General features: G+C 54.1%; 1 protein-coding gene across 3 annotated transcripts in view; it reads right to left on the bottom strand.

Annotated features, from left to right (window-relative positions):
- Nucleotides 1–3295: 3295 nt before the first annotated feature.
- Nucleotides 3296–26675, bottom strand: part of TEAD4 (TEA domain transcription factor 4) — a 67876-nt gene continuing 44496 nt past the window's right edge. For all 3 annotated transcript variants that reach the window (XM_048216835.2, XM_026502667.4, XM_026502668.4), the window contains 7 exons: nucleotides 26100–26143; nucleotides 25524–25579; nucleotides 23008–23147; nucleotides 21702–21875; nucleotides 9424–9564; nucleotides 8566–8718; nucleotides 3296–8450 (listed from right to left, as the gene is read on the bottom strand). In XM_048216835.2, coding sequence (XP_048072792.1) covers nucleotides 8337–8450; nucleotides 8566–8718; nucleotides 9424–9564; nucleotides 21702–21875; nucleotides 23008–23147; nucleotides 25524–25579; nucleotides 26100–26143 — 822 coding nt within the window. In that variant the 3' untranslated portion in view covers nucleotides 3296–8336. The remainder of the gene's footprint in view (nucleotides 8451–8565; nucleotides 8719–9423; nucleotides 9565–21701; nucleotides 21876–23007; nucleotides 23148–25523; nucleotides 25580–26099; nucleotides 26144–26675) is intronic.

Raw genomic sequence — 26675 nt, 5'->3', positions numbered from 1 at the left:
CCGTCTCTCGCTGGCTGTCTCTATCCTGTCGAATAAATAAATAAAATCTTTAAAAAAAAAAAAAAAGACCCTTAAATGCCAATCCAGGTGCCAGGCAATCCTAAACCCAGCCCTGGCCTCTCCCCCTAATTCCAGAATCATATAGACAGCTGCTACTTGCCATCCCCCCTTGGATGGCGAGTGGGTGTCTCACCCTCCACTCCTCTCCACCCACAGACTGGCTCCTGCTCAAGTTTCTCCCGTCACAGTAAATAGCACCAGTAACTTCAACCAGGGAGTCTGGAGTTGATCTTCATTCCTCGCTTTTCCTGTACTCCCCACACCCACGCCATCAGGGAGTCACACTATCTTGCTTTTACATGCCCTGCTGTGCTCTCGTCCAAAGCACCCCCATGTCTCCCTAGAGCTCCACAGTCACCTCCTGACTGGGCCTCCCTGCCTCCCCTCCTGCCTCCTACTGCCTGTCCTCACACCACACAGTGAGACTTTAAAGAAGCCAATTAGGACGAAAGGGTGACTCAACACAGGCATCTCCTTCGTTCCCGCTGGAAACTCTTCTAAGACGATCATAAACGTATTTTACAAGACGTATACCCTAAAGGACAGAGAGTACAGGGGAGGGGATAATAGTAACCAGAATTCAGAAGTTGGACAACAGAGGGTGAGTGCCAACTGATTCAGCAAACCTGAGAAAGCCGAAGCCTCACCAGACAAAGCCAGACAAAGCAGAAAGGAACAGGCCTTCTATCACCGAATCCACCGAAGCCAAGACTTGATGGCACCAGGTATCTAGGAAGTAGAGGTAACAAGAGGAGGACTCAAACGGAGTTCGAGAATAGACAGAGCCCCCAAATCCTCTCCTCAACTCCACGCAGCCACGGGACGGCCCCCCCCCACTCAGGCAGGAGCTGGCAGGTGACGATAGGGAATGGCTCGGGCTGGGGCACCTGGTCCAGAAGCGGAAAACAGGACATGATGGAAGCGTCCATAGTGAACGTGGAGACGTTCCCGGCACTCTTCTCCCACTCGGTTCCCAGAACACCAGGGGCTGGACAGTTCTCCCCAGTGAGAAGCTGGAGGGACCCTTCCCACAGAATCTGACCAGATGCGGAAGAAACACCCTACAGAAATCCACTTGCTAACATCAGAGCTGCCAGAGGGCGCAGAGTGCAGCCTGGTCCACACACGTGCCCCGGGGGGGTCACAGACGCCCCAGGGCTCCTGGTGCCCCTCTGAAGTATGGACAACCGAGGGGGGCTGGCCTGGGAGGAGAAGCTGGGCCATGGGCATCAGAGACCAAAGCACCAAGAGAAATGCAGCCGGGAGGAAATGCATCAGGCTGGGGGGGGAACCGCAGCTCTGACACCACGGGTAGCCTCTGGAAAATCAGTGAAGACACGGCCCCATGGGACCACGGGCAGCAGATACCCCAACGTGCAGCGGTCCTTCCCGCCGCTTCAACGCGCCCAGTCCTTTCCCACCCCAGGCCCTTAAAATAGGGGCTCCCTTCCCTAGGTCTTCACGTGGCTGCTTCTTCTGTCACCTCAAAGAGGCCTTCGATGCCCACCCTCTCCGAAGAAGGCCCCCAGCCAGAGCCTTGCATGGGAGTGGCCAGGGCCCGCTGGAGAGGGCCAGAGAGTGGTCAGGCATGGCCCGCCACCGATGTCTCCGCTCCACCGCTCAGCACCGGGTCACCGTGTCAAAGCCACTGTGCACAGTGGGGAACAGGGACTATGGCTGTGTTCCCATCACATTCTATTTAGACCCTGACACTTGAATTGCAGATTTTTTTTCAACCATTTAAAAACGTAAAAACCATTCTTAGCTTCCGAGCTATCCAAAAACAGGCGGCAGGCCGGATACGGCCAAACCCTCTTCTGATATATCATCCTGTTTTATTTTTGTCAAAGCACTGACCACTTCCTGCGATTTTCTTGTTTATGCCTTTTCTTGTTGCTTCTTATCCGTCTCCCCTGCTAGAGTGGAGGTTCTCTGAGAGCAAAGCCCCCTGCCATGTCCCTGGTTCCCTCAGCACCCAGAATAGTGCTTGGCACACGGCATGAGCTCAACCGTGTCTACCATGAGCCGGAATGACTGCTGTGCCACACAGGGACCCCACGCCCCCAGCACCGCTGGCAGTGCCTGAAAGGACCCGCCCTGCGGACAACAGCGCTACTCCCAGCCGTGCCCTCCCCTCTCCCCTTTCTCGTTTCCCGCTTCTGCTCCCCTTCCTTCCTTTCCTCAGTTCCACGCTGTAGGCCCCTCTATGAGGCCTGGGGCTACCCACAAACCTGAGAGCCAAGGAACACTCCCCCTCAGGCCGCCTGTCCTCTACCCTCCCAGAGCTAAGGATGAGGGAGCAGTGGTGAGCCGCTGGGCCAGCCCCCAGACCCAGAGACTGCCCGGGAGGCCCTGCCAGCAAGGCCAGGCCTCCTGCTTACCACTGAGAGAGGGAGAGCAGTGGGGAGAAATCTCTGAGCAAGGCCGGCACAAGCACTCTAATTTTTCGGCATGATGTAATGGGGCTCGCGGAGACAAAGAAGGCGCCCTCTCTCACCAGTGTCCAGAGAAAAGGATTCCTTGGGAGAAGTCCAGTCCCCAGCGTGGAGGCAGGGCCAGCAGACTCCAAACACTGGTGCCCACATTCCTTTAAGCGCGCCCAGCCGCCTGCTCGAACACATGCACACGCTACCGCACTCCAGTGGCCCGGTTTCCCGTGGAGGAAAGAATGTGCCGACCAGCAGCCAAGCACGGCCACGACCGGGGTGTGGCGCTGCTCCACGCGAACTCGTCAAGTGGGTCTGCTCACGTCGGGTCGAGGGCCGAGATCACGTTCCTCGCGTGCCAGGCTAGGAACCACATCCCACCAGCCCCTGCCTGAACCGCTCTTCAATCCAGTGGGTTTTGTGTCCTTTTGTTGCTGCGGAAGCACGTGACGCTCTGCGTCGGAAACGGCGGTGCTCACGGAAGCTGGCGGCACAACATCCTCACTCGGGCGCCGGCAGGAACGGACGGGACCCGGACCGCCGCCCAGCCGCTGCGCCCCACTGGCCCAATGGCACAGGCCTGAACCTTACCCCATGTTTGCAGGCACCCCCTAGGGCTCTCTACTCTCTTGGGAGGGACTGCGCTGGCCGGGGGGTGGCTCACGTGGGCTCCGAGTTCCTGCTCCCACGGACAGGGTTCAGCGGAGGCTGCCTCCTTGCCTCCACTGTGCTGCCACTGCCGTCTCGGGGCTCCGTTCACAGAGGAGACTCTCAATTCCATAAAAAAAAAAACCACTTGCACAAAGGCCTTTGTGTAGGTAGCAGACTTTACTGAAGATTTAGGGAGACAAAGGGGGGTTACATAGCAAAAATACAAAAACTTAAAGTTGAATATTAGACATCCATGAGCTTAAAAATAAAAAGACCTTTAGCCCCCCGCCAACTGGGCTCCAGAGTTCTACAAAGGTGCTGGACCACCTCTCCCGTCCTCTCTCAGGATGTAAACAAATCCGAATTCCAGACAGTCTCTTATTCACAGTGGCTTAGACCACCATTTGCTCGTGCTCCCTTTCGAGACCCTTCCCTGGGGCCTCCTTCCCCTCGTGGGTCACAAAGTTATCTTCTCAGTTAAGAACACTTCCTTCCCCGTTTCTGAGACCTGAGGACGAAAGTCTAAGCACTGTCCCTGTGCTGGAGAGTTCCCACGAGACTGAGAGCCAAAGGCCTCCTTGTGGGCTCTGGGGGACATCAGAGCAGAGCTTGTGTTTTTTCTATTAAAGTGTGTGTGTGTGTGTGTGTGTGTACACGTGTCTGTGCGAGTGTGTGTCTGTTAGGGATGGAAAGAGCAGCGTCAGGGCAGGTTTCAACACACCTAAGTTACCACCATTCACTGAGTGCTCACCGTCAGCTCGGGCCGTCACCTTTCTCCCAACAGCAACCTAAAGTCAAAGCCATTTTATTCCCACTTCGCAAGCGGGGTTATGAAGGTCTGAGAGGGTGAGCTATTTGCACAAGATCTCGAAACTTAGCAGCAGCCAATTCGGCTTCTTAAGAACAACTCCTGTATCAATTTAGGTCTTTGGGGGAAAGCTGCTTGTTCTCCTTTCTGGAGCTGACATAGCAGACGACGTAAGAAGAGGTCGGACACAGCGAGCACTGGCTACCCCTGCCCCCGAGGGGAAACACATTGCTGCTCTATCTCCCACGCCCCCCTCTGTGCAGGTTCAGCCCAGGTGAGCACCCCTGAACCGACAGAGCCTCGCACCAGGCCCAGCGCCACGGGCCATCAGGAGCTCCCTGCTGCCCCCACCCCTGCTTCTCTGAGCTGCCTGCCCTCCTCCCTCCAGCCCCGTCAGCACCCTGCCCGCTGCCCTCGGAAGCCTACAGCGGGGGAGAGGAAGCCAGTGACAGACTAAGCACACACGATCTGAGCGGCCTGAGCCATGGCTGCCCCTTGATCCTTCCTCCACTGGCTTTAGTCCTGAAAGCGCAGGGCTGGTATCCACACACGTGCATGCACACACACCCTAAGGTCCTTCTGTGTGGGGTTCTCATCCCACTCCATGGAAGTTCGCTGGTGGCCGCTGAGGCAGTCTGCTCAGTCACGGTCAGACGAGCAGTCTGTTTCCACGTCCCGATCTCAACCATGCTCCCTCCTAGCTGTAGACACGTCAGGAGGGCAAAGGGCTCCACTCGTGGGCTCAGGGCCCTTACTCACCGCCTGGACCCCCACAGCATGGATCACGCTGCCTTGTACACGTGCACTCCTTCAGTGAATGTTTACTGAGCACCTGCTATGTTCCAGATGCGGTGTTTAGTTTACACAAAGTAACAGACCAAGGAAGCTACAGTCTCCACCCACAGACCTGAGTCTGGGAGGAAAGACAGACTCAGGAGCAGACAATTACACATGCTCTCTGTGGGCCCCAGCAGCCCCAGCAACAATTTCTAAAAAAAAAAAAAAAATCAAAGATTAAAGATCAAAAAGACTCAGTCCCTTGCTTCAAACACTTCCAGGACCTCCCTTCACATGGAGGAAAATCCAAAGTCCTTGCCAAGCAAGGGGGTGCTGGGCTGGGGAGGGGGCTGGGTTGCTTCCCCCGCCCCCTCACTCCCAGGTCTGGACAGCCAGCCCAGGCAGGATCTAGCCCCTGTCGCCCCCATACCTTAGCCCATACAGCTCACTCTCTGTACCTGGCACACACCCTCCTCCCTGCACCTGCCCCGCATCCATACCTCCCTGTCTCTCCTCAGAATGCCTTCCCCTCCCTTCCCCAGGCCTGCGAGGCTTCCCCAGTGACTCTCAACGTCAGCACCCCTCTGCCTTGAAAGCACTTGTCACAGTGTGCATGGCCTGTTACTTGTTCACTTTTTCTTCCTCAATGAAACATCGCTCCCTGAGGACTTCCGTCTGTCTGGGTCAGTGAGACCTTCCCAGTGCCCCGCACGGAGCAGAAGTTAAGGAAACAATTGCTAACTGAATGAATAAACACATTAATACTCTCAGCAAGTTAGTTCACTTCCCTGTGCCCCACTTTCTGCATCCTTCAGATGGGGACAGCACAGCCCCCACTGGCTGAGGATTAGGAGAGGTGACAGAGGTGCCCGTGTTCTGGGTCAGGAACGGCAGGCTTCGGCCACACAAGGGCAGGTGTGACTACCGCTTCCACATGAGAAGGGGTGACCGCACACCGGCCCTTGAAGAATGAGGAACAGTTCTCCAGCAGGAGAAGAGGGCGGGGCACAACCGGCCCTCAAAGCATGCAGTGCCAAGGCCTAATGGTGGGGCAGGGCGCCCGATTCCGAGCGCGCAGGGGAGTGCCCCACAAGCCTGCAAGAGCGGTGGGCCAGGTCAGGGCTCCCACTGGCCCCCATGGCCACACGCCGCACTGTACCGGGGTGGGGTAGGCAGCCACGCCTGCATTCCCCACGGCTGACTGGTCTGGAACTTACAGCTCTAAGTACATGACCTTCCACGAGGCTACTGAGGTCAGCTCCTGAAGAGAAGGGAAAACGCACAGCTCACACCTGGCCCCGACATCTGAACCGACTCGTTCCCAACCATAACGCAAAAGATCATCTCCTTAATGCATGCATGTGCCACGGCCAAGAGGCTGCTCACACGTCCTTCGTGAGTATTTGCCTGAAGGTTCGCAGTCAAGCCAGAAGGGTGAGCATCTGAGTTCCCCTTATCCAGACAGCCCAAGGGGAGAGGTGAGGAGAGGGCGAGGGTTGTGACAGTGACCGGGGAGCGATGGGAGAGCCTTACACAAACCCGCCCGTGGGCATGTGAGCACATGCCATCTGCTCAGCACCTCCCAGACCCCACGCCCACCTCCACAGCACATCTTCTGATGAGAGCCGACCCCACGTACAGTGGAGTTATGCAACTTGGCACGAGGTCTAGCAGCAGTCCAGAGGCTTTTGGTTAAAATTGCTTTTTGATGAGAAGAGGCAATCTTGGCCTGTGAGGGCAGGATACTGGATAGCTGGCTTCTTTTCCCCATCTGGAACGCTGGCCAGCCTTCGGTCCAGCTGCTTATCTAAACACTGCCCATCCTCTATGGGGCAGCCCCTCTCCGTTGCAACCTCTTCCCTGGATCTTCCACACCCTGCTCTCTCCCATCTCTGAACTCCAGTTTCTGCAAGGATCAGCCAACCCCACTCAGGAGTTCTTCGATCTGACCTTTTAGACTGCAAGCTCCTGCTATTAATAACAATGTATATTTATCGAACACATTTATGTGCTCGGCACTATTCTAGGCACTCTACATATACGAGGTAGGTACTCTTATTATACCCATTTTACAGATGGGGAAACTGAGGCACAGTGAAATTAACTAACTTGCCCCAAGGCCACAAAGCTACTCAGTGGCTGAGCGCCAGGATTTCCATCCTAGCTGTCTGACTCAAGCCCTTGATCCTAACCACCATTCCATAACACCTCCTAGATGCTGTCTTACTCACTTTTCTATTCTCATATAATATCTCCCAGAGTGCTGGGCACAAAGTAAAGCTGCAGGTTGAATCTTCATTCTTTCTGCTCCAAGCTTCTGGAATTGCGGTTCCCATTAAGGGTGACATGAGGGCCACTAGATGGCAGCAAAGAGCCAGACCCAGGCCTCCCTGAGGGAGGAGAGGGAAAAACTAATTATAATAACATTTATTTAGTGCATCTTGCACCAGGCACTTTATAGACATGAGCTCTTTTTCTCACTAAGGCCTTCTAAGGTAGGTGCTATTGCTCTCCCCTTTATGGAGAGCAAAGGACACCAAGGCTCAGACTGGTGGAGAAATCTGCCCAAGGTCAGACAACCAGGACTAAAGCCAGGACCACCAAAACCCTAAGACCGCACAGTTCTCCAAAGAGATAAACCAGGGAACCCTTCACTGGTTCCCTCGAGGCCCAGGGTGGGTTCTACACCCTCCTCCATCCACAGGGCACACAGAAATGACTACTGTCTAGGGAGGGAGTGGACAGCGGGGCTGGCTCCGAGGCAGTCACCACCCAGCAGGCACCCTGGCTGGGAGGGAGCCCGAGGTAGGACTCACAGAACATCAGAACTGGGTGGTCTCAGAGACCACTGGTCCACTCCAGACCTCTGACCCCCTTTCTTGGCCTTCACCCCCACAAAGGATGCTGCGTGACACCAGCCTCACCACCTAAACTCCGTAAGCTGGCCTCAGCGCCGCCACTCCTACTCTCCCTGTCTCAAGCTCCTGGCTATGGAATCCACTCCCACTGGGGATGGAAGAAAACTATCTAGAGAATTCTGGCTGTATCCCCTTCCAGCCTTTCCAGTAACTGCCACCTCCACACCTCAAACCCAACCCCTGGGATGGACCGAGCCCTGCTGTTTGCTGTCCTGGGGCCGGGTCAACAGAGGTGGCCAGAACACCATGCACGAGTCCCTGCGGGGGCACAGGTGGGATGCAGAGAACGGAGCCCACGAGCCAGCCCCCGGCCCCCCGGCGTGGCTGGCAGCGCAGTGTAGGGTTCGAGTGGCAGCAGAGGAGCCAGCCCACCTGGAGCTTCTGCGTCTGGTGATGTTCCTGGCTGAGTCCATCGGGGGGCTCTGGGGCTGCTTCTGGCCTGCTTCCCAGTCTGTCCCCCTTTCTCCCGCAGCCCCTCCCGAGGCTCAGACAGCCAGATCAGGTCCTCTGAAAATACACACCATCTTGGGTTTATTTGGGGTTGGGCATTGCAGGTTCAGGCACAGTTTGTCCCTGGATAGGAAGAGTCAAGGCCTCTCGGCTCTCCTGGAACTTCAGGGGGCTGCCCCTGCAGATCCCCTCCCCATGTCCCTGCACACACGACGTCTCTTCCCCCCTCCCTGCTCCCTGAGTCTCTTATTCTTTCACCAGCCGGTAGATATGGTGCTGAGCCCCGTGCTCGCTGGCTGACACCTCAAAGACATACGCAACACACAGCAGCGTCTCCTGCGTGTCTCTGTTGGTGACCACCTGCCGGTGATGAAAGAGACGACAGTTAGAGCCAAAGCCCCAAACAGGGGCACGCCATTTGCTCGAACCACCGATCCCGTCCCGCCGCACACCTGTAGCCTCCCGACACACACACCTGCAGGATGGTGAAATTCTCCAGCACGCTGTTCATCATGTACTTCTCGGGCAGGTGCTTCAGCTTATGGATGAAATTGATCATGTACTCGCAGAGCGGGGACCGATGAATGCGGTATGAGTAGTGGCCGTTCTCATAGCGGGCATACTCTGTCTGCAGGACCCAGGGGGCAGCGGGGGCTCAGAATCTCTCTTGACCACTTCCAGCCCCGGGCCCAGCTCTCTGGGGAAACTCCACGACCCACTCACTGTCGACCTCCTCCGTCAGTGACGGGCAGACCAGGTCGAGGAGGAGGGAGCTCAAGGGCCTAAGAGCAGTGGCACTAGGCAAGATGGGACAGAGCGGTGCCTCCGTCCTGGCTGCACACGAACACACGCTAATGGGCACGAGCGCATGGAAGCAGGTGACATCTGAACCAGACTGCTGGGCTGCATCGATGTCAATTTCCCGGGTGCCAGTGATACTCTAGCTCTGCAAGATGTTGCCGGATGAAGGGGACACAGGGTGACAACTGCACTGTGTGTGGAGCCGTAATTATCTCGAAATAAACATTTAATTAAAAATAACTCGAAGAGCATTTTATACGCTACTACTGCTGCGGGGCGGGCTGCAGGCCCTGGTGTGTCTCCAGAGCCCCCAGGTGACCGCAGGGGCAGCCAGGACTGGGAAGCCCGGGATGGGCATGGTCTCGTCCCTGGTACCAGCCTGCATCTGGTTGTGTTGGACATGAGGTGGGTTACCAAGAACTGCCAGATGTGTGAGGGGAAGACTCAGATAAATCTGGGGACAAGGATGAAGGGCAGCCTGAGGCAGAGGAGGGCCTGGCCTAACAAGCACATGGGGCAGGGGGGCTCCTACCTCCACTTTCTCTACCACCTGCTTGCCAAAAGAGCAGACCTTGGTGGAACAAGTGATTATCATGTTCTCCGGACTCTCATACTGGCTGGAGACCCCGTAGAAGGAGCTGCCTTCATCCTCGATGTTGGTGTTGAGGTCTGCCTGGAGGAAGACACAGGGAAGACAAGCAGTGGACAGGTGAGTCAGCAGGGGCCCTGCTGGGGGTAGAGCAGAGGGGAATCCTGGGGCCACCGTCCTGGTTCTAGGGCCAGGAAGACATCAGGAGGGCCTAAAAAGAACTGGGAGAGTAGGATCTTGGAAAACTTCCACATTCTCCACACCCAGGCCTGGCATAAAGTCAGGGTGTGTCGCCTAAACAATGGCAAAAGAACAGTGTCACCTGCATTAGTCGCAGCCTCTGTTACCCATTTAGGCACCAACATACCCAGCAGTTAAGGCCCCCAACTTTGTCTTTAGGATTCAAGTTTTATAGTCTAAGGCTTTGCTCTTGTTAAACTGCAAACATCTGAATCTATATCAGTCATTTCTATTTTAGTATGAATTTGTCAGATCCTTTCCAGAGTCAATTTTGATGGTGCAGTAAGCGTGGGAACAGAAAGCCAGAATGGGAGACTGGTGGAGGGGAGAGTAGGAGGGGGTGCTGGGACTCCTCTGTCTCATCCTCCAGTCCAGCTGGTCACTGGACCCTGCCAGTGCTCTTCTGGAAATGGCTCTGGGGGCTAGCCTCTCAGCCATCTTTAGGGCATTACTGAGTCCAGCCACCCTTGACCTTTTTACATCTCTGTTTCAGCCTCCAGATGAATCCCCCTCAATGCCAGTCTTCTTCCCTTTGGTTCATTCTCTAACTTCTCTGAGAGTTCTCTTCAAAAAACAAGTCTGACTGTATCCCTCCACGGTTAAAACCCTCTCACTGAAGCCCTTGCCATAAGAGAACACGACTCTCACTCCCCAGCCCAGCTTGTGAGCCCCTGGTCCTCTAGGTCAGCTTCTTGCTGTTCCCCAACACACATCTTCTCTTCCTCTGTGGACAGCAGAGCCTAACGTGCCTCCTGCTGGATGCTGGGTTGACTTGAAATTTTCCTCTTAGAAGAGGTGGGGTAGGGGCGCCTGGGTGGCACAGCGGTTGAGCGTCTGCCTTCGGCTCAGGGCGTGATCCTGGCGTTGTGGGATCGAGCCCCGCATCGGGCTCTTCCGCTGTGAGCCTGCTTCTTCCTCTCCCACTCCCCCTGCTTGTGTTCCCTCTCTCGCTGGCTGTCTCTATCTCTGTCGAATGAATAAATAAAATCTTTAAAAAAAAAAAAAAAAAAAAGAAGAGGTGGGGTAAGATTGCTGAATTCACACACACCCCCTGCAAGAGGGATAGAGCAGAATGTCGGCTTCAGTGCGACCAGTGAGGCTCCCTGACCATAGGCCCAGCCCAACTCCACACAGCTGACATGTGACGGGCCCCAGGTCGTCAGGCTCCCAGTCCAGCGCTTAACTGAATGTGGCAGAGTTACAGGAGAGGGAGGGAGACATTAGAGGAGACAATTCAGTGCCTTGCCGGCTCTGAGGCAGACACTGTGTTTCTGAAGCCCTGAACTACTTACGGGTCCCCATCCCCAGAACTCAGGCCCACACTGAATCACCCCATCCAAACCAGGGGTGCTAAGAGAGCAACTTAGGACTCAGAACAAATGCACAGATTTAAAAAGGCTTAGTCTGAAGGTGCAGTTTCTGCTCCCGCCTACACAAGCAGCCTGAAATCACTGCTGAGCTGGGCCCAGACTGCAGCCCTCCCGATACAGGAGAAGCTCCAGACTCTGTTACAGAACCTGACTCCAAGGACTCCTCTGCGCAAAAACAGGGGGCTCCCCAGAACCCCGGGAAGGTTCTGGCACCTTCCAGAGCCAGGCACCAGGCAGTTCTGTTACCGGCCATTAGGGGATGCTCAGTCATTACGTTTCTCTCCTTTTGGGAAAGACGTTTTCCAAGAGCAAGAACATTCTCTAGACTGGTGGGGGCTGTTAAATGTCTTACAGCACAATAGAAATATTATGTAGCTACAAAAAATGTTGAGAAGGACCTGTGTTTACTATTGTGAATTGACTGCGATAATTGCTGAGTGAAAAAAAAAAAGCAGGTTACGGAACACAATGAGGATGTGTTACTTTCATGATGAGAAAACTCACGGTGAATCGAATGGCATAGATTTAGTGCACTCTGCAATGGTTTTAATGAGGCCACTAGGAAGACAGGAAAACAAGGAATTACAGCTACATTCAAGTCCAGGCTCAGCCCCTGAAATAAACAGCAGTGTCGTAAACACGTCCCATCCCAGCCCCGGCTGGCCTCCCTCTCCACTCGAGGGGGGCATGGAGCTGGGCAAGGAGAGGGTGGCCCTGAGTGCTGGCCGGGGTGGACCAGGACTCGCTGGGCTGGGAATTAAGGGCAGCTGGGACTGGCGCAAGGCTTTGCAGTTCAGTATAAGGTGAACTGGGACCAAAATCCAGCTCTCCGTCTCCTATTTTCCCCGCTAAGTCACATGCTCCTCCTGGGAGACTAAGTTTGCCAGACTCTTTAAAAAGGAACACTTTGCTCAAAGTATGCTGCAGCTAGAAGCACAGGGCAGAAGCGTGAAAAAGAGCTGGCAGGAAGCCTGGCCGCCTGGGAAGGGCAGGCACCTGAACACGGAGGGTGGGTGCCAGCCAAGCGGAAAGGCCAGGGCATGAAATGATGGCTCTCAGACTACAGCCACTGCTGGGGTCCTCTCGATTAATGGCACACCTGCACAGCACCTACCACAGACCCTCCTCTGCCCCTACTACTTTCTCTTAAAACCACTCAGTCCTTAAGTCCATGCTAAGCAAGGTTATCCATGAAATCAGTCAGGGATTCTATTTTTTCTGTGATAATAACTGCATAACTATTAAAGAAGAAATATTTGTTCGTATGCCATCAAAAACGCTGTGCACCAGGGCTGGGCAGGACTGGCCCAATCCCTCCCAGGTTCTTCCCAGCACACAAAGGTCACAGCTGCTTAGCACCCCCACAGCGCCCTGGACATGCCATGCCCTTCATCACCTTGTGCTGCCAGGATCTGTTCAGATGGCCTTGGCCCCTTCCAGATGGTAAGCACCCTGCCAGCAAGAACTAAGCTCCCTCAGGGCCTGGGCCACAGCTGGGGGGAGGTGGGCCTGTAACGAAGGCTGCCTGTGACTGTTCAACCTTTCACCTCTGGGTGGCACTGAGAAAAGAGGTGAGCCCGGCATCACCACCCACCCCCAACACACACACACAGGTCTTGGTCCTAGCCTCCCACTCACCTGGCCCTTCCATCCCTCAATCACCTACTTATCCTGCCCCAGCCCAGCACTGCCAAGGGGAGCGGGGCCCAAAGAGGCTGACACGTTGTCCCTGCTGTCAAGAAATTTGTAACTTGTGGGACAGCAAGTAGCATAAGCGTGATGGTGTTTGAGTGGTACAGAGAGAGGGAGAGAGATAAGGAGGTAGTGGGAGAGAGAGAAACCTCTCGCAAATGACCATCCGAAGTCTGCCCCAGGGCCTGCTCCATGGCTGCAGCGCAGAGCCAGGGGATGCAGCCAGTGACACGGACAAGCCCCGCCAGACACCTCATCTTGTCCTCAGTGCCCCATCCTACTGACTGCTCCCCCACCCCTCTCCTGCAGCCACACTTCACACACTTCCTGTCCACCCCTGCGCCCCCTCACTCTAACACGCGCTTGGCCTTTCTCCGCCGAAGAGGAAGGCTGCCCCCCCCCCTCACCCTCCTGCCCTCTGAATGCCCCCACGCTCTCCTCCCTCCACCCTATTCATAGCTGTGGTGCGGGTGGGCCGCCCAGGCGGGGCCTGGAACAGGTGTGGGGGATCGGGTGACTGACAGATGAGCCGAGACAGCCGCAGCCCAGAGTGGGGGCTGGAGGGGCTCAGATTCATTGTCATGTGCTGGTATGTGCCTGGGAGAAATGTCAGGGCCCAAAGGGAGCAGCAGGCTGGGATGGGGGCTGGTCTGGGGTACTCTCCTCCCTCTGAGCCCTCAGCTCACCTCTGCCCAGCATTTTCAATTTGCAGACTGGCGTTAACAGCCATCACTGTCCAAGAGCCCCCTCTCCCCTGCCCTGAGGACAGACATGGCCCCAGCTGGTCCCACACGTTGCGGGGAAGGAGGGAGAGATTTCAGATTCTCAATCACTGCTCCAGACCCTTTATGTCCCCTGCAACAGAGCACAGCCTCACAACTCAACCCCTCCTGCACCCCATGCCAGTTCCAGCTGGAAATGACTTGTGCCAGCAGCTCGCAGCCAGCAGCCTAGGAACTATGACCACCATCCCATCAAGAGAACCGTAACTTTCAATGGGGATGGGCTAGGAGGCTGAGCTGGGGACATCAAAGTCCTCCTTCCATTCCAAGAGGGCCCTGGTCAACTCCCCAGCATGCATGCTCAAGGCCTGGGCGGGGCCGAGAACATGGACAGGCTGGAAAAGAAGGGAAGGCTTCGGGGGAGGTGGCTTTGTTTCCTTGTCTGAGCAGCTTTCCTTTCTAATTGTGTGTGGCCGGCCTCACGGCAGCCGATGGCAGGGGAGGGAGTGGCCAGGCCAGGGCGCAGGAGAAGAGGGTTCCAGATGGCTGGGAACGCCAGAGCTGGCTGTGAGGACCCCATGGCTGACCAAAACACTCATGCTTAGCAAACAGGAGCAGTTCTTTCTTCCCCCATCACAGCTTTGTACCTCCCTGGTGCCTCTGCCCTCCCCACATACGAGGGACCGGATGACCGCCAAGGAGCCCTGGCCACCGACATGCCCCCATCTCTGATTTCACCCGTCCTCACCCTGACCAAGTGTCTGGTCTGCAGAGAGGGCCTGGCTCTAGGGGCTCAAGCAAGGGGCAGGGGCACCTCAGGGTCCTCAGAGACACAGCCTCCTGCAGGCCCTCAAGGACGGAACTGCTGACTGTTCAGATGGACAAAAGGGCCCAGAGAAGCTGAGCTTCACTCAGGTCACAGCTCTCGAGCAGCAGAGCAGAGACAAGAGCCTCTACGTCCCAGCTGGAGCCCACTCCTGCTCCCCTGCTCTCCCGGGACACATCAGAAGGGCCCTACTTATAGCCCACCACACTCCCCTATATCTGGGTTCTGGTTATTGCCCCAGGACCCTGAGATCTGCTCCAGACCCTCCCACTTGGAATGGGAGCTTCTGGAAGGCAAGGGCTGTGTCGGGTCCACACAGCAGGGTTGTGTGCACAGACCACGGGCAGAGCACGGAGGCCACACAGGGAACCAGCCGGACCGATTTCCTCGGCACCAATCATCCCCTCCATTCCCTTCTCTCATCCACCCCTACGTCCAACCCCCCTGAAAAATTCAGAAGGAAGGAGGGGATGTGGGCCACAAGCAAGGTTGGAGACAAACATTCTAATTCCTTTTCCCTACCTTCCCACTCTCACCTCCAGGCAGGACAATCCTCCTCATTTTCTGGAAAGGAAGTCTGGGCTCTAGAAAACCCAAGAAGCCCAACTGCCCGACTCTACGTGGGGCGCACGGTTCAGTCTACCGTCTACACACTATCACTACCTGCTGTTCCTCCAGGCCTTGCGGACCCTTTCTTAGGCAATGCAGAGCCTTCTCCAACAGGAGGAGGGGGAGCACAGGACCCCGCGTGGAGGGCACCCCAGGCACTCCGTTAGGTTGGACAGTTCCATGTCCTGGTTCCAAGCACACACCCTAGAGACACACTGAGTGTGAATCTCCATTCTGCTGCTATGAACTGGGTGACCCTGGCGAGTCACTTTGCCGCTCTGTGCCTCAGCTTCCCCTCTAGAGAATGAGGCTGTCAACTGAACCTGCCTTCAGTGCTGTGGCAAGCATGAAACATGCTGATATGTGTGAAGTGACGAACAGCGCCTGGTGTGACCTTCCACCGAATGCCCTGACCTACATCACAACATCTATATCACAACAACGACCAAAGGAAAGAGGCTTACCCTGGCTGGGTGTCTCAAAGCCAGGCCCTTGCTTACTCCATGCCTCAGTGTCCCTCCCTTTGCAAAATGGGAGGCCTAGGATGGTCCTCATCTGGATAGTGGCTAGAAGAATACAGAATATTACTACCAACTAAAAGAAGACAGGAGCTAGTGAAAAAGGCCCCAAATTCACCCCCACCCCCAGTACTATTCCCACAAATGCCTCCTGCCAACCAGGCCTTCCTTCTGATCCAGAATTACAACCCAGTGCTGAGAAAGAATCACAAATCACTTTCCCGAGCTCCTTCTTCCAAGTCAAGGCTAAGCCTGGACTGGCTTCGGGGCCTGGAGGAAGGAGTACTCAAGAGAGGGTGCAGGCTTCCCCAAAGGCAAGGCCAGGAGCCTCGCCAGATGTACAGCAGGAAATGGGAGTTACCACCACGGGCTGCACGGTGACGCTGCTAACAGCTGCCCACGGCGAAGCCCCTTAGTTCCAACTTCGTGTCCGGGGCTGAAAGGGAGCATGGGGAGAGCAAACAGGGAAGTGAAGTGGGTTAAGCTCCTCTGAAAAAAAAGGGAGAAAGACATCCTGCCCCATACATCAAACTCTCAAGGCCAGCCTCTCTGGCAGAGGTCCTGAAGAGGCTGACATGCCTGCCTAACCTAAACTAGATCAGTCTCCTCCTCACTTCAGGCTGGATGGTTGACTGACCCAACTCAGGACAACTCTGGCCGCGTCTTGCCCAGTTCGAAAACCTGCAGTGATTCCTCATTACCTAAAGAGAAGGGATGACAAGTATGTCACACATGTGCCACTATCTGCCCCCACGGCTACACCCATGGCAGTCATCACTAGTCAATCCGGAACCTTCTCCCTGTAGGTCTTCTCAACCCAGCATGCCAAACAAGGGCGACCAATCAGCGAGAGGGGACGCTCCCGTTAAAACTGCTTCCCAGGACATCTGCTTAAAATGGGAGACTGACCATACAAGCTCGTTTCTCCCCCTTCCAGGGAACCAACTAGCAATGAGAGCAAAGAACTTTTATTAATGTGCTGCACCATAGAGATGAAGCAAATGGAGGCAAAACTGCACTGGCAAGAGCGTTCCACAAATTCAAGAAGGCTAAAGGCTGCAAACGGAATCACAGCCTCAAAGCGCCTTCAGAGGGCTTAGAGATAAGAGGTGAGCCGGCATGCTGGAGAGAAGCCCTGAGGGGCTCAGGCCTGGAGGGGCGGGATAGTGCCCGCAGGGAAGGCACAGGCTTCGCACCAGACAGACCGAAAAGTGAGACTGACGGAAAGGTTGTATCAAGAGTGGTCAGGCTTCCAGGCCCACCTCTCCCACCCTTCAGCAGAAGACCAACAAATAACCGTCAGAAATTAAACAGGAGGGCATCAGGTTTCAGGGACCCTGGGCAGGTCAGAGACGGGGAGAGAGAACTGAGTGAAAACTGCATAAGAAATGCTTGGATCCCCAGCCCTCCCTGCTGCCCCATGCCTTGGATGCAGTGACCAAGTATATATCCCTTCCAAGGGCGCAATTCAAGGAGTCTTCTCTGGAGAAAGTGAACCACCCCAAGAAAAAAAAGGGAGGGGGTCTAAGAAACATACTGACATTTACTGGTTCCCTCAAAAAAACCAGATGGCTCTTCAACCCCAAGCACCTTAAGGTGAAGCCCACCAGGTGACAAGTCCTACCATGTACACAGAGCTCCCAATCACTACTAAATACAGACATGGCACAAACAACAAAAGAAAGAATCCATCAGACTTCATCAAAATGAAAACCTTCTATGCTTCAAAGGACACTCTCAGGAACGTGGAAAGAGCTGACGGACTAGGAGACGGTATCTCCAAACCACACGTCTAATAAGGACTTCTATCTATAATATGTAAGCTCCTAACTCCATACAAATAAAAGACAACCCAATTTAAAATCGGCAAGGGTGGGGCGCCTGGGGGGCACAGTCGTTAAGCGTCTGCCTTCGGCTCAGGGTGTGATCCCGGCGTTCTGGGATCGAGCCCCACATCAGGCTCCTCCACTAGGAGCCTGCTTCTTCCTCTCCCACTCCCCCTGCTTGTGTTCCCTCTCTCGCTGGCTGTCTCTCTGTCACATAAATAAATAAAATCTTTTAAAAAAAAAATCGGCAAGGGAGCTCAACAGACATTCATCCAAAGATGATACAAGTCACCAATAAGCATAAGGAAATGCAAATCCAAACCACAAGGGATTCCACTTCATACCCACTAGGATGGGTATAATCACGGAAAATATCAATTGTTGGCAGGGATGTGGAGAAGCAGGGACCCCCATATAACTACTGGTGAGAATGTAATATGGTGCAGCCACTTTGGAGAACAGTCTGGCACTTCCTCAAAAAGGCAAAGAGTTGCTGTATGACTTAGCAAGTCCACACCTAAGTGTCTCGCCAAGAGACATGAAAACCTATGGCCACACAAAAGCCTGTATGTGAAGTCCACATACAAGGTGGAAACGACCCAAAAGTCCACCAGCTGATGAATGGATAAACAAAATTTGGCATATCCAGGCAACAGAGTATTACTGAGCCGTAAAATGGAATGAAATTCTGATTCACTGAAAACATTACATTACATTTCACATTAAGTGAAAGAAGCCAAACACAAAAGACCACATACTGTACGATCCAATTTATATGAAATGCCCAGAAAAGGCGAAACTATGGTGACAGCATTGGTGATTGCCTAAGGCTGGGGAAGTGGGCATAGGAGGTGGTAGCTGAAGGGTATGGGGCTTATTCTGGAAGTGATGAAAATGTTCTAAAATTGATTGGTCGCACAACTCTGAGAATATACTAAAAAACACTGAACTATACACTTTAAGTCAATGAATTATACAGTAGGTGAATTATATTACAATAAAGCTGTTAAAAAAATATGGACCAAAAAACACGGCCAAGCATTATAGAGACTGTCAGACATCAAAACAGAGAAAAAAGGATGAAAAGGAAACAAAGACGAAGAAGGGAACAGAAGAAACTTAAGGTGGGGCAGAGAATGCCACCATATTCCATTAACCCAATCCGCCACTAACAGTACAATGCACCAGGATCTTCTGAACCACTAAGAAGGAAAAATGCCATCGACTTAACTATGAACATACTAGCAACCGAAAGCCTCCTCCATCTTCTTCTGTAGTCACAGAACCCTAATTTTATTCAGAATGGCAGCTTATTCAACTAAAAGAATACATTTCCCTGGCTCTTTTGCAGCTAGATGCAACCACACAACATAATTAAGTGTGTGTGTGACTTCCAAGAAAGCTCCATAGAGGGAACTAAGTTGGCTTCCTCCTTCCTGACGCCTGGAATATAAATATGATGGCTAGAACTCCAGAAGCCATGACCTTGACAGAAGCCATGCGCTGTGTATGGTAGATAGTTGGAGAGGAGCCAGGTCTCCCGTGACTTCAAGGAGCTGCTGGACCAGCCCCGGGCAGTCTATCTCCAGACTTACTTTACATGGAAGAAAAATAAACTACTTATGTGTGCCAGAACTACACTGGGTTTTATGTGATGTGTACTCAGATACACTCAACCAATTCAGAAGAATTAGAAGATAAAGTCGAGGAAATCTCCAAGAAAATGAGCTGGAAAATCAGCAAAGAAGTTGTAAAAATCATAGAGGATCAGGTCCAGAGTATCCAACATAAGACTAACAGGGGTCCTTGGATAAGAACACAGAGCCAACAGACGGAAAGAAGTAATATAAGTAAATTACCCCAAATTGAGAAATACTAATCTCACAATTCAAAGTGCCTGGCTGAAAAAATTAGAAAGTAAAAACACACACATCCCAAAGCTCATCTATGTGAAACTTAAGAACGTGAGGGATAGAAAGGAAATGCAGGAGCGCCTGGGTGGCACAGCGGTTAGGCGTCTGCCTTCAGCTCAGGGCGTGATCCCGGCGTGATGGGATCGAGCCCCACATCAGGCTCCTCCGCTATGAGCCTGCTTCTTCCTCTCCCACTCCCCCTGCTTGTGTTCCCTCTCTCACTGGCTGTCTCTATCTCTCTGTCGAATAAATAAATAAAATCTTAAAAAAAAAAAAAAAGAAAGGAAATGCAAAATTTTCAGAGATAACAAAAACTAAAAAAAAAAAAACCACCCCAAAAATCCAAGTGACATAACAAAGGATAGAGAACCAGAGTGTAATCAGGCTACTCCTGTTTGAAGACAACGGAACAATGTACTGAAAAATGATTCTTAGAGAAAACGATTCATGACTTAGATTCTATACCCAAACTATCAACCAAGTACAAAACAACAGGCAGCCAGACTTGAACATTTCTCTACCACACGCTTTTCCTTAGGGAGGTACCAGAGAATGATTCCCAGCAAAATAAGCAGGGACACCAAACAGAGAGAAACATGAGATCCAGAAAACCATAGATTCCTACAGGAGAAAGTAAAAGCAGTCTCCAGATGACAACCACAGAGCAGGTGGAGAATAACGAGTTCAGACTGGACCAGAACAGAGGCATCCGGGAGGAGAATCTCCACGAGAAAGGGGAAACTAACGAATGATTTGATGGGTGTGAGCATCTGGGGAAAAACTTCTTCAAAAAAATTTATATGATGGTTATGATGGAACAGTATGTAAAATTTTAACAGGATTATTTAGAAATATGCAAGTAAGAAAGCCATTTATTTGTAGGAAAAAACAAAGTTGTACAAGAAATAAAATCTAATTATAACACAAAGTTACATAGTAAGCGTAATTCTTGGCTCTCTGGTGGTCAATCTGCATGGTCAGAAAAACAAACATTTGATTGCTTTTATTAAATTATACAACTTACTGGGTACGATAGTATTGAGATGACGAGGGGGAAAGTGATAGACCTCCACTAAAGTTTTTCTACAGTACCAGAGTAAGTCCGCAGTGTCTTAGCAGTCATAGCAAGGTGGAGCAATACAAGGGTATGACTTCGAACTAAGGAGACAAAACCCAGAACAAACAGCAAAAATTTACACTGATTGCCTCTGGGGATTGCGACTGGGGTTGGGGTGGAATGGGACAAAAATCTGATGCTTCTCATTATATATAAGCCTCTTGGTATTAATAATGTAACTACTGATACCCATTGATTGAAAAATAAGATAAAGGAAAAGAAAATTACCTACTTTTCATCCCAGGATGGATTAAAACCAGACTTTGTAGGAGGAGGACCTTCAGGATCTGACTTCCCTTTCCAGGTTTATCTTCTGTTATTCCCTGTCACACACCCATACGCATGACTTTCCCCTCTGGAGCCCACTTCCTTAGGCTTTCCCCAGGCTGTAGCTGCCCCTCCCAGGCTCTGCCTGATAGATCCCGCCCATCCCTCAAGGCCTGGTCCGACTCCATTCTGCTCGCACAGCAAGCTTGCAGGGGGCAAAAACCAAGTACCTTAAAGCTCAGGGGCCCCAAGTCTCAGTTCCAGCACCGTCTCTTCTGGAGACAGCCAGGCCCATGGGGGGTTTGATGATGACAGCCAGCCAGGCTGGAGGGTCCTAGCCAGGGGCCTGGAAGCCACCCGGAATTATATATAAAATGCTCTGAAACTGTCCAGAGGCTCCAACCAACACATCAGAAGGACTTGCTGCACCTCTCTGCCACTGGCTTCATGTGTGCTTTGTCAGACTCTCTTCCCTGAATCCCTTTTCTATGCATACTGGGCCCCTGGAAGGTGAGCTCCCAGGCAGGTACCACACCTACTGGTCTTAGAGGAGACACATCAAAAGCAGGGAGCTCTCCTCGCATAGCACCCGTCCAGGGGAGAGGCACGGAAGGCAGGAGAGGCTAAGCCTAGGGGCTTAGCTGTTCGGGAAGCTGGCTGGGTGGTTTCTCTTGGGGTGAGCTATCCTAATCCTACAGCCCACTTCTGCAAGCCCTGCCCAGCCCAACAGCTGCCCCGCTCCAGCCTTGAAGTGAATTCAGGACTTGGCATTCAAAGAGTCCGTGTGGGCTCTTTGCCTACCCCTCCTTCAGTGTCCGCTGAGGTCTTTTTCCAGTACTGTAGCCCCCTTGAGGCTGCACTTCCTGCCCGGACACAGGCGCCATCAGCACCTCTCAGAGAAGGGCCTTACTCCGCTAGCTCGGCTCTCCAGCACCACGGGTCCACTCTTCATCTCAGCCTCCCGCCGCTGCATGGCCATTTTGCACTTGCACCATCCTTTGTATGGGCCCCGCCCCCTGGGTTTCCACTCGTGGGAAGGGCACCTGATGCCTACTCTTCCTCTCCTCTCATTATCATCAACATACTAGGGACTGGAAGGAAGAGTTTATCAAAGGGCTTACCCAGAATTTCACAAGAAAAAAGGCATTGGAAGGTCCCCGTTCAAAGAGCTCCTTGAGTCCCCCCTTTTTCTCTGGGAATTTGTCGTAGATCTGGCGGATGTCCACGGCTTCGAGGTAGGGGTCGCTGTAGCTTGGGCTGGACTGGCCAATGTGCACAAACAGGTGCTTGTTGTACTGTGGAGAGAACGGCTGGATTGAGAGACAGGTGCAATGCAGCAGGGCACACAGAGCAGACCAGAGCTCAGTCACAGCCATAGGACCCGGAGCAAGTAACGTCACCTCTCTGGGTCTGTTTCCCAACGGGTAAAATGGAGACAGTAAAAGGATCCAAGGTAAAGCAAAGTTAACGGGTATAAAGCCTCTGGGGCTGTATCTGCACCCAGTAGGCGCTCAAAAAACTGCAGTTCCGGAGATCATTCTCAGTCCCGGCTGTGTCACTGAATATCCTTAGGCGAGTCATTTTCTACCTTTGGGCTTTCTTATCTCATCTGTGATGTCAGACCACTGACCTAGATAAGGTGTTTTCAATCTGTGCTCCACCCTGGAGATGGGGGCTGGGCTACCTCTGTGCCCTTCACAGGCCCCTGGCTACACCCTAAGCAAGTCTACTTCTTTTGTGGTACACACTGGGCTTCTGAGTTAAGAGTTTGATTAATGGTCCTTCAGCTGAAAAAACAAGTTTGAAAACGTCAAAGTGAAATGGTCTGTGAAGTCCCCCCGGCTCTGGTGCCCTATCAGCCCCGCCTCCTCCAACTCCTCCTCCTCTGACCTTTCCAGGTGACACTGGTCAGCAAGGACGCGGGACACAGAAGGGGACATGGTGGGGATGAGGCTCTGCTCTCTGCTGGCGTCCCAAGGATGTGGGTCAGATGCAGGAGGCTCCTCAGAGCCACAGGGGAAAGGATGGAGCAGGGTGGGGGAAGGCGGGGGTGGGGGGGGGAGGTTGGGAGGAGGGCAGAGGGCATGGAGGGAAGAGTACAGGTCAGAGGGAAAGACCTAGAGAACAGGGTTGGAAAAAGAAACCAGGGGAGGGCTTTGGGCTAGGAGCATCAACTGTGCCAGGGGAAGAGGGGAAGAGAGGAGGAGGGGTGAGGAAAGAAGAGGGAGGGGTGGATGAAGGAAAGGAAAGGGGGAGGGGAGGGAAGACTGGGAAGGAACAGGAGATCTAAGTGAAATCCACAAGTGGAATGGGGCAGGAGGCCAGGGCGGGAAGCCAGCAGGTGGGGAAAGAGCCAAAGACATGGGAGCAGGGCCTCCAGGAACAGGAGCGGGTAAGAGAGCTAGCCAGACCCAGGCCAGGACCTACCGTATCAGGGTCCTGCTGCTGCTCCAGGAACGCAGAGAACTCCAACATCCAGAGCTTGGAGCTCGCCACGCTGCGGCCCTGCCACGGGGGTGCGGGGGGCGCTGAGGGTGACGGGGTGGGTCCTGCAGGAGACTCAAACCCTGCACGCAGCGGGAGAGGCACATGGGGAGGGGTCCACACACAGCCTCCCTGCCGACAGCCTCTGTGAGGATCCCAGTGAGACCCCAAGCTAGCTAGGAGATCTCCTGCCTCCCCTAAATAGGCCTCCCAGCAGGGGTGGTGAGGGGAGCGCTTGGCCTGGTACAAGCCAGGCCCCTCGGGCCCCTGGAAGAACTGTACTCCAGGGAAGTGGATGCCGGACGGGGGGCCAGGATGCCAGCGGGACTGAGGGCTTCCTGAGCAGCGCCACTAGGTTCTTGTCCAGGAGCTTCTGGACCAGGCAGAGATAACCAGACACAGTGACTACTACAATGACGTAAGCCCCGAAAGAACAGGAAGTTTCCTGATCTGTTCACTGCAGTCTCTCCAGCCCCTACAATAGCCCCTGGCTCAGAACAGGCACTCCATACAGGTTTGCTAATAAAGAAAGTAAGGAACGTGATAGGAACTGACAAGGTGTGCACTTGGGGGCAGAGGGAAGGCTTCTCCAAAGGTGATGCTTGAAGGAAGTAGCAAGTACAAGCAGGAGGCAGAAGGGGAGGCAGGGAAAGGGCACTCGAAGCAGAGGACAGGGCAGAGGCAAACGGAGGGGCTGTGAGAAGCTCAGGGGGTCTGGAAGCTGGGTCTTCGGTGGGTTTGTGCCCGCGGCAGGAAACAAAGCTAAAGAGATGGGCCCAGGGTGGGGCTAGGCTAAGCAGCATGAATTTGAGCCTGAGCGTTGGGAGTGACAGAGGATTTTACAGGGCAGTGAAATGATCAGACCTGCATTTCTGGAAGGTCCTACCCGAAGTGAAGGAAGGACTGGGCAGGGGTGAGGCCGTCAGAAGCATGGTCCTGGGGATGTTTTCCCAGGGGAAAATGGAAGAAGGCCCGAATGAAAGCAGTGTAGTGGAGGGAAGAGTAAAGGACATAGGAGGCACATGAAGGGAGCAGAGAAAGCAGAGAGGCAGAACTCCAGAGGCCCGCCTTCCAGGTTGATGGAGGGAGGCTGGAGGCCCCTCGTGCTGAGGCAGCTAACTCAGGAGCACTCGAGGAAGGAGACGGAGGAGAAACAGAGGGGTGGGCGGAGGGTCATGCTGGACACGTCAGCTGTGCTCAATGCCCCAGCTGAATGGCTGTTCAAGCGCTGCTCACCGAGGAAGTTCGTGTGCCGGCCACAACGGGACACAGGGGAGACACAGACCAGTCATTCACAGACGCTGCCCCCCAACCCCAGATACTGCCAATAAAGAGTGTCAAGTGCTAGATGGAGGTGCAGAGAGCTCAGGATGCCCAAACTGGGCAGGGCAGAGCAGAGAAGCCTGCAGAAGGACAGAAAGCCTGAGTCGCGGCCCACAGGCAGGGCAGGTGGGGGCCACAGAGGGGAGGGAGAGGACAGAAGCTGAGTCACCAAGGAGGGCCATGCAAGTCCTACTACAGACTTCAGACTGTATCCGGAAGGCACGAGGGAGCCAGGAAAAGATGTTAAGCCTCCTAGGAACCACAGGGTGGGATGGATGCTTTGTAAAGGTCACCGAGGTGAATCAGGGTGAAGAGGGGAGGCAAGATAAAACGGGCGGCAGGTAGAAGGCTACTGCAGTCATGCGGGCAAGAGTAGGAGCGCCCGAACCAAGACTGAGGCCAGTGGGAGGAGGGGACAGACAGGAGGGTGGACTGCTTGGGGCTGGGAGAAAGCAGCAATCAGGACCCCAGGAGGGGAAGGTGCTACTCTCAGAACAGGACAAGCCAGGCCAGAAGGTCGGCAGAGTCATTCCCCGGGCCGGAAAAGATGGTTAAGGGTGAGGATCCTGCCTTGCCCTGCGGAGAGGAAGGAGGCGAGGGACCCTCATGAGAAAGAAGCAAGTGCACCCTGAGCAGTGAGAAGGAGGGACACCGCGCTCCACGCCTCTGCCCAGGAGCGCTCCCTCTGCTAACCAGCAGCTCCAGGCCCAAAGGCCATGCTCTCCTCAGACCTCCCATTTTGAAGGAGAGGATTACAGTGTCACCAAGAGGGGCGCCATCCCAAGAGCCAAGCTGTTTGGGGCACCCAGGCAGCATACGGGGATAGCCAGGTGGAACAGCTGCCCTGGGGCACAGGCACTCCCCTCTGAACTGCGTGCACCCGAGAGCCCTGAGCCCATGCTGGGGAGCAGGCCAGACAGCCTGAGCGGCATGAGGGGCTTGGTGGAGCACAGAGCTGTACGTGGTAGGGGCAAGGAATGGGGTGAAGCCAGGAGACTGGCATGTCTGGTCTGAGCACGTGCCAGGGCCTCATCTAAGAGGCTCATGAGATGTCCAGTTGCCAGGGGGCCTGGGACCTGGGGAGGCAGGAGCTGCAGAGGTACGAGGTACAAGGGAGCCAGGCACTGCCGACCCACCTGGCAGCGGCAGCGAAGGCTGGACAGTGTACGTCTGCTGAGAGAAAGGTTTCACACTGTGGGACAGGAGAGAGGAGGTGTAAGCCTTAGGGCAGGTGGCACCAGCAACGTCCAACACTCGTGTGGCTGGCCCTGGTGGTCTGGGCATCAGTGGCCTTGGTGGCCTCTGGTCACCTGCTCCCTCCCCTGCCAAGTTCAACAGGTTTCATGGATGACCCACAGAAGAGGCGTGTCTTGGGAAAATCCACCCCTCCCTCTCTTCCTTCCCTCCTCTCCATCCTCCCCCCCTGGCCAGCCGGAGGTTGGCTTCCTAGCCTCCTTCCCTTGGGGTCCCAAGCTCTGGCCCTGCTTCACCCTGGACAGACTGGCATTTCAGCAAATGCCACCCCAGGGTGTCCACACTGCAGACTGAGCTGTTGCCTGCGAGCAGGAGAGCCGATCCCAAAGCTCTGGTCCCTCCTGAAAGGCTGACTCCCCAGGCTGCGGTCCCATCCCACACTGGGAGCCAGGTGCCACAGCGTAAGTTTAGGGGCTCAAGTTCAGTTCAGAGAGCAACTGGTAGCAGGCCATACTCACTCGTGGGATGTTCCGGCTTGGCCCGGCAAAGCTCCTTGCCAGAACTGAGGAGGCAAAAAGCGCAGAATCAGCACAGCCCCCTGCACGTGGGCCGTGGTGTGGGGAGGCCAGGCAGGGCCCTCAGCTGGAAGGCAGGGCTGGGGGCCCGACCCAGTGGGTGGTAAGGAGAGAGTTAGCACTACTATCCAGTACTAAATGTGTTGCAAGGAGCTCTAGTCTCTGGGCCTGCTCTGTTGAGAAGGTGCCCCTCGGCAGAAACCCCAGGTTTGGAATCACGGCAGCTGTATTCCTCCCTTAGAAGCCCCCAGCGCGTAGCAGTACATAAGGCCTGAACAGTCCCAGATTTCAGAAACCTATTTAGTTCTAAGTGTCCCAAACTCCCTTACACAGTCACTTTGTGTCATACCTAGGTAATATCCTGATGGACTAGCGGTCTCTGGAACAAACTTTGAAAATTGCCAGACGAGAGGCTCACTGAGCATGAGACCTGTCACTGTCCCTTCCCCACACGCCTAGGGTGGTGCCATGGGTGCATCGTGAAGACCCATTTAGTCACTACAACCAAGAAAACCCCGC

This window comes from Ursus arctos, unplaced genomic scaffold, assembly GCF_023065955.2.
Source record: "Ursus arctos isolate Adak ecotype North America unplaced genomic scaffold, UrsArc2.0 scaffold_26, whole genome shotgun sequence".
NCBI classification, from domain to species: Eukaryota; Metazoa; Chordata; class Mammalia; order Carnivora; family Ursidae; genus Ursus; species Ursus arctos.
Note: the sequence above shows the minus strand (reverse complement) of the source record. Positions and strands in the feature narration are given on the sequence as shown.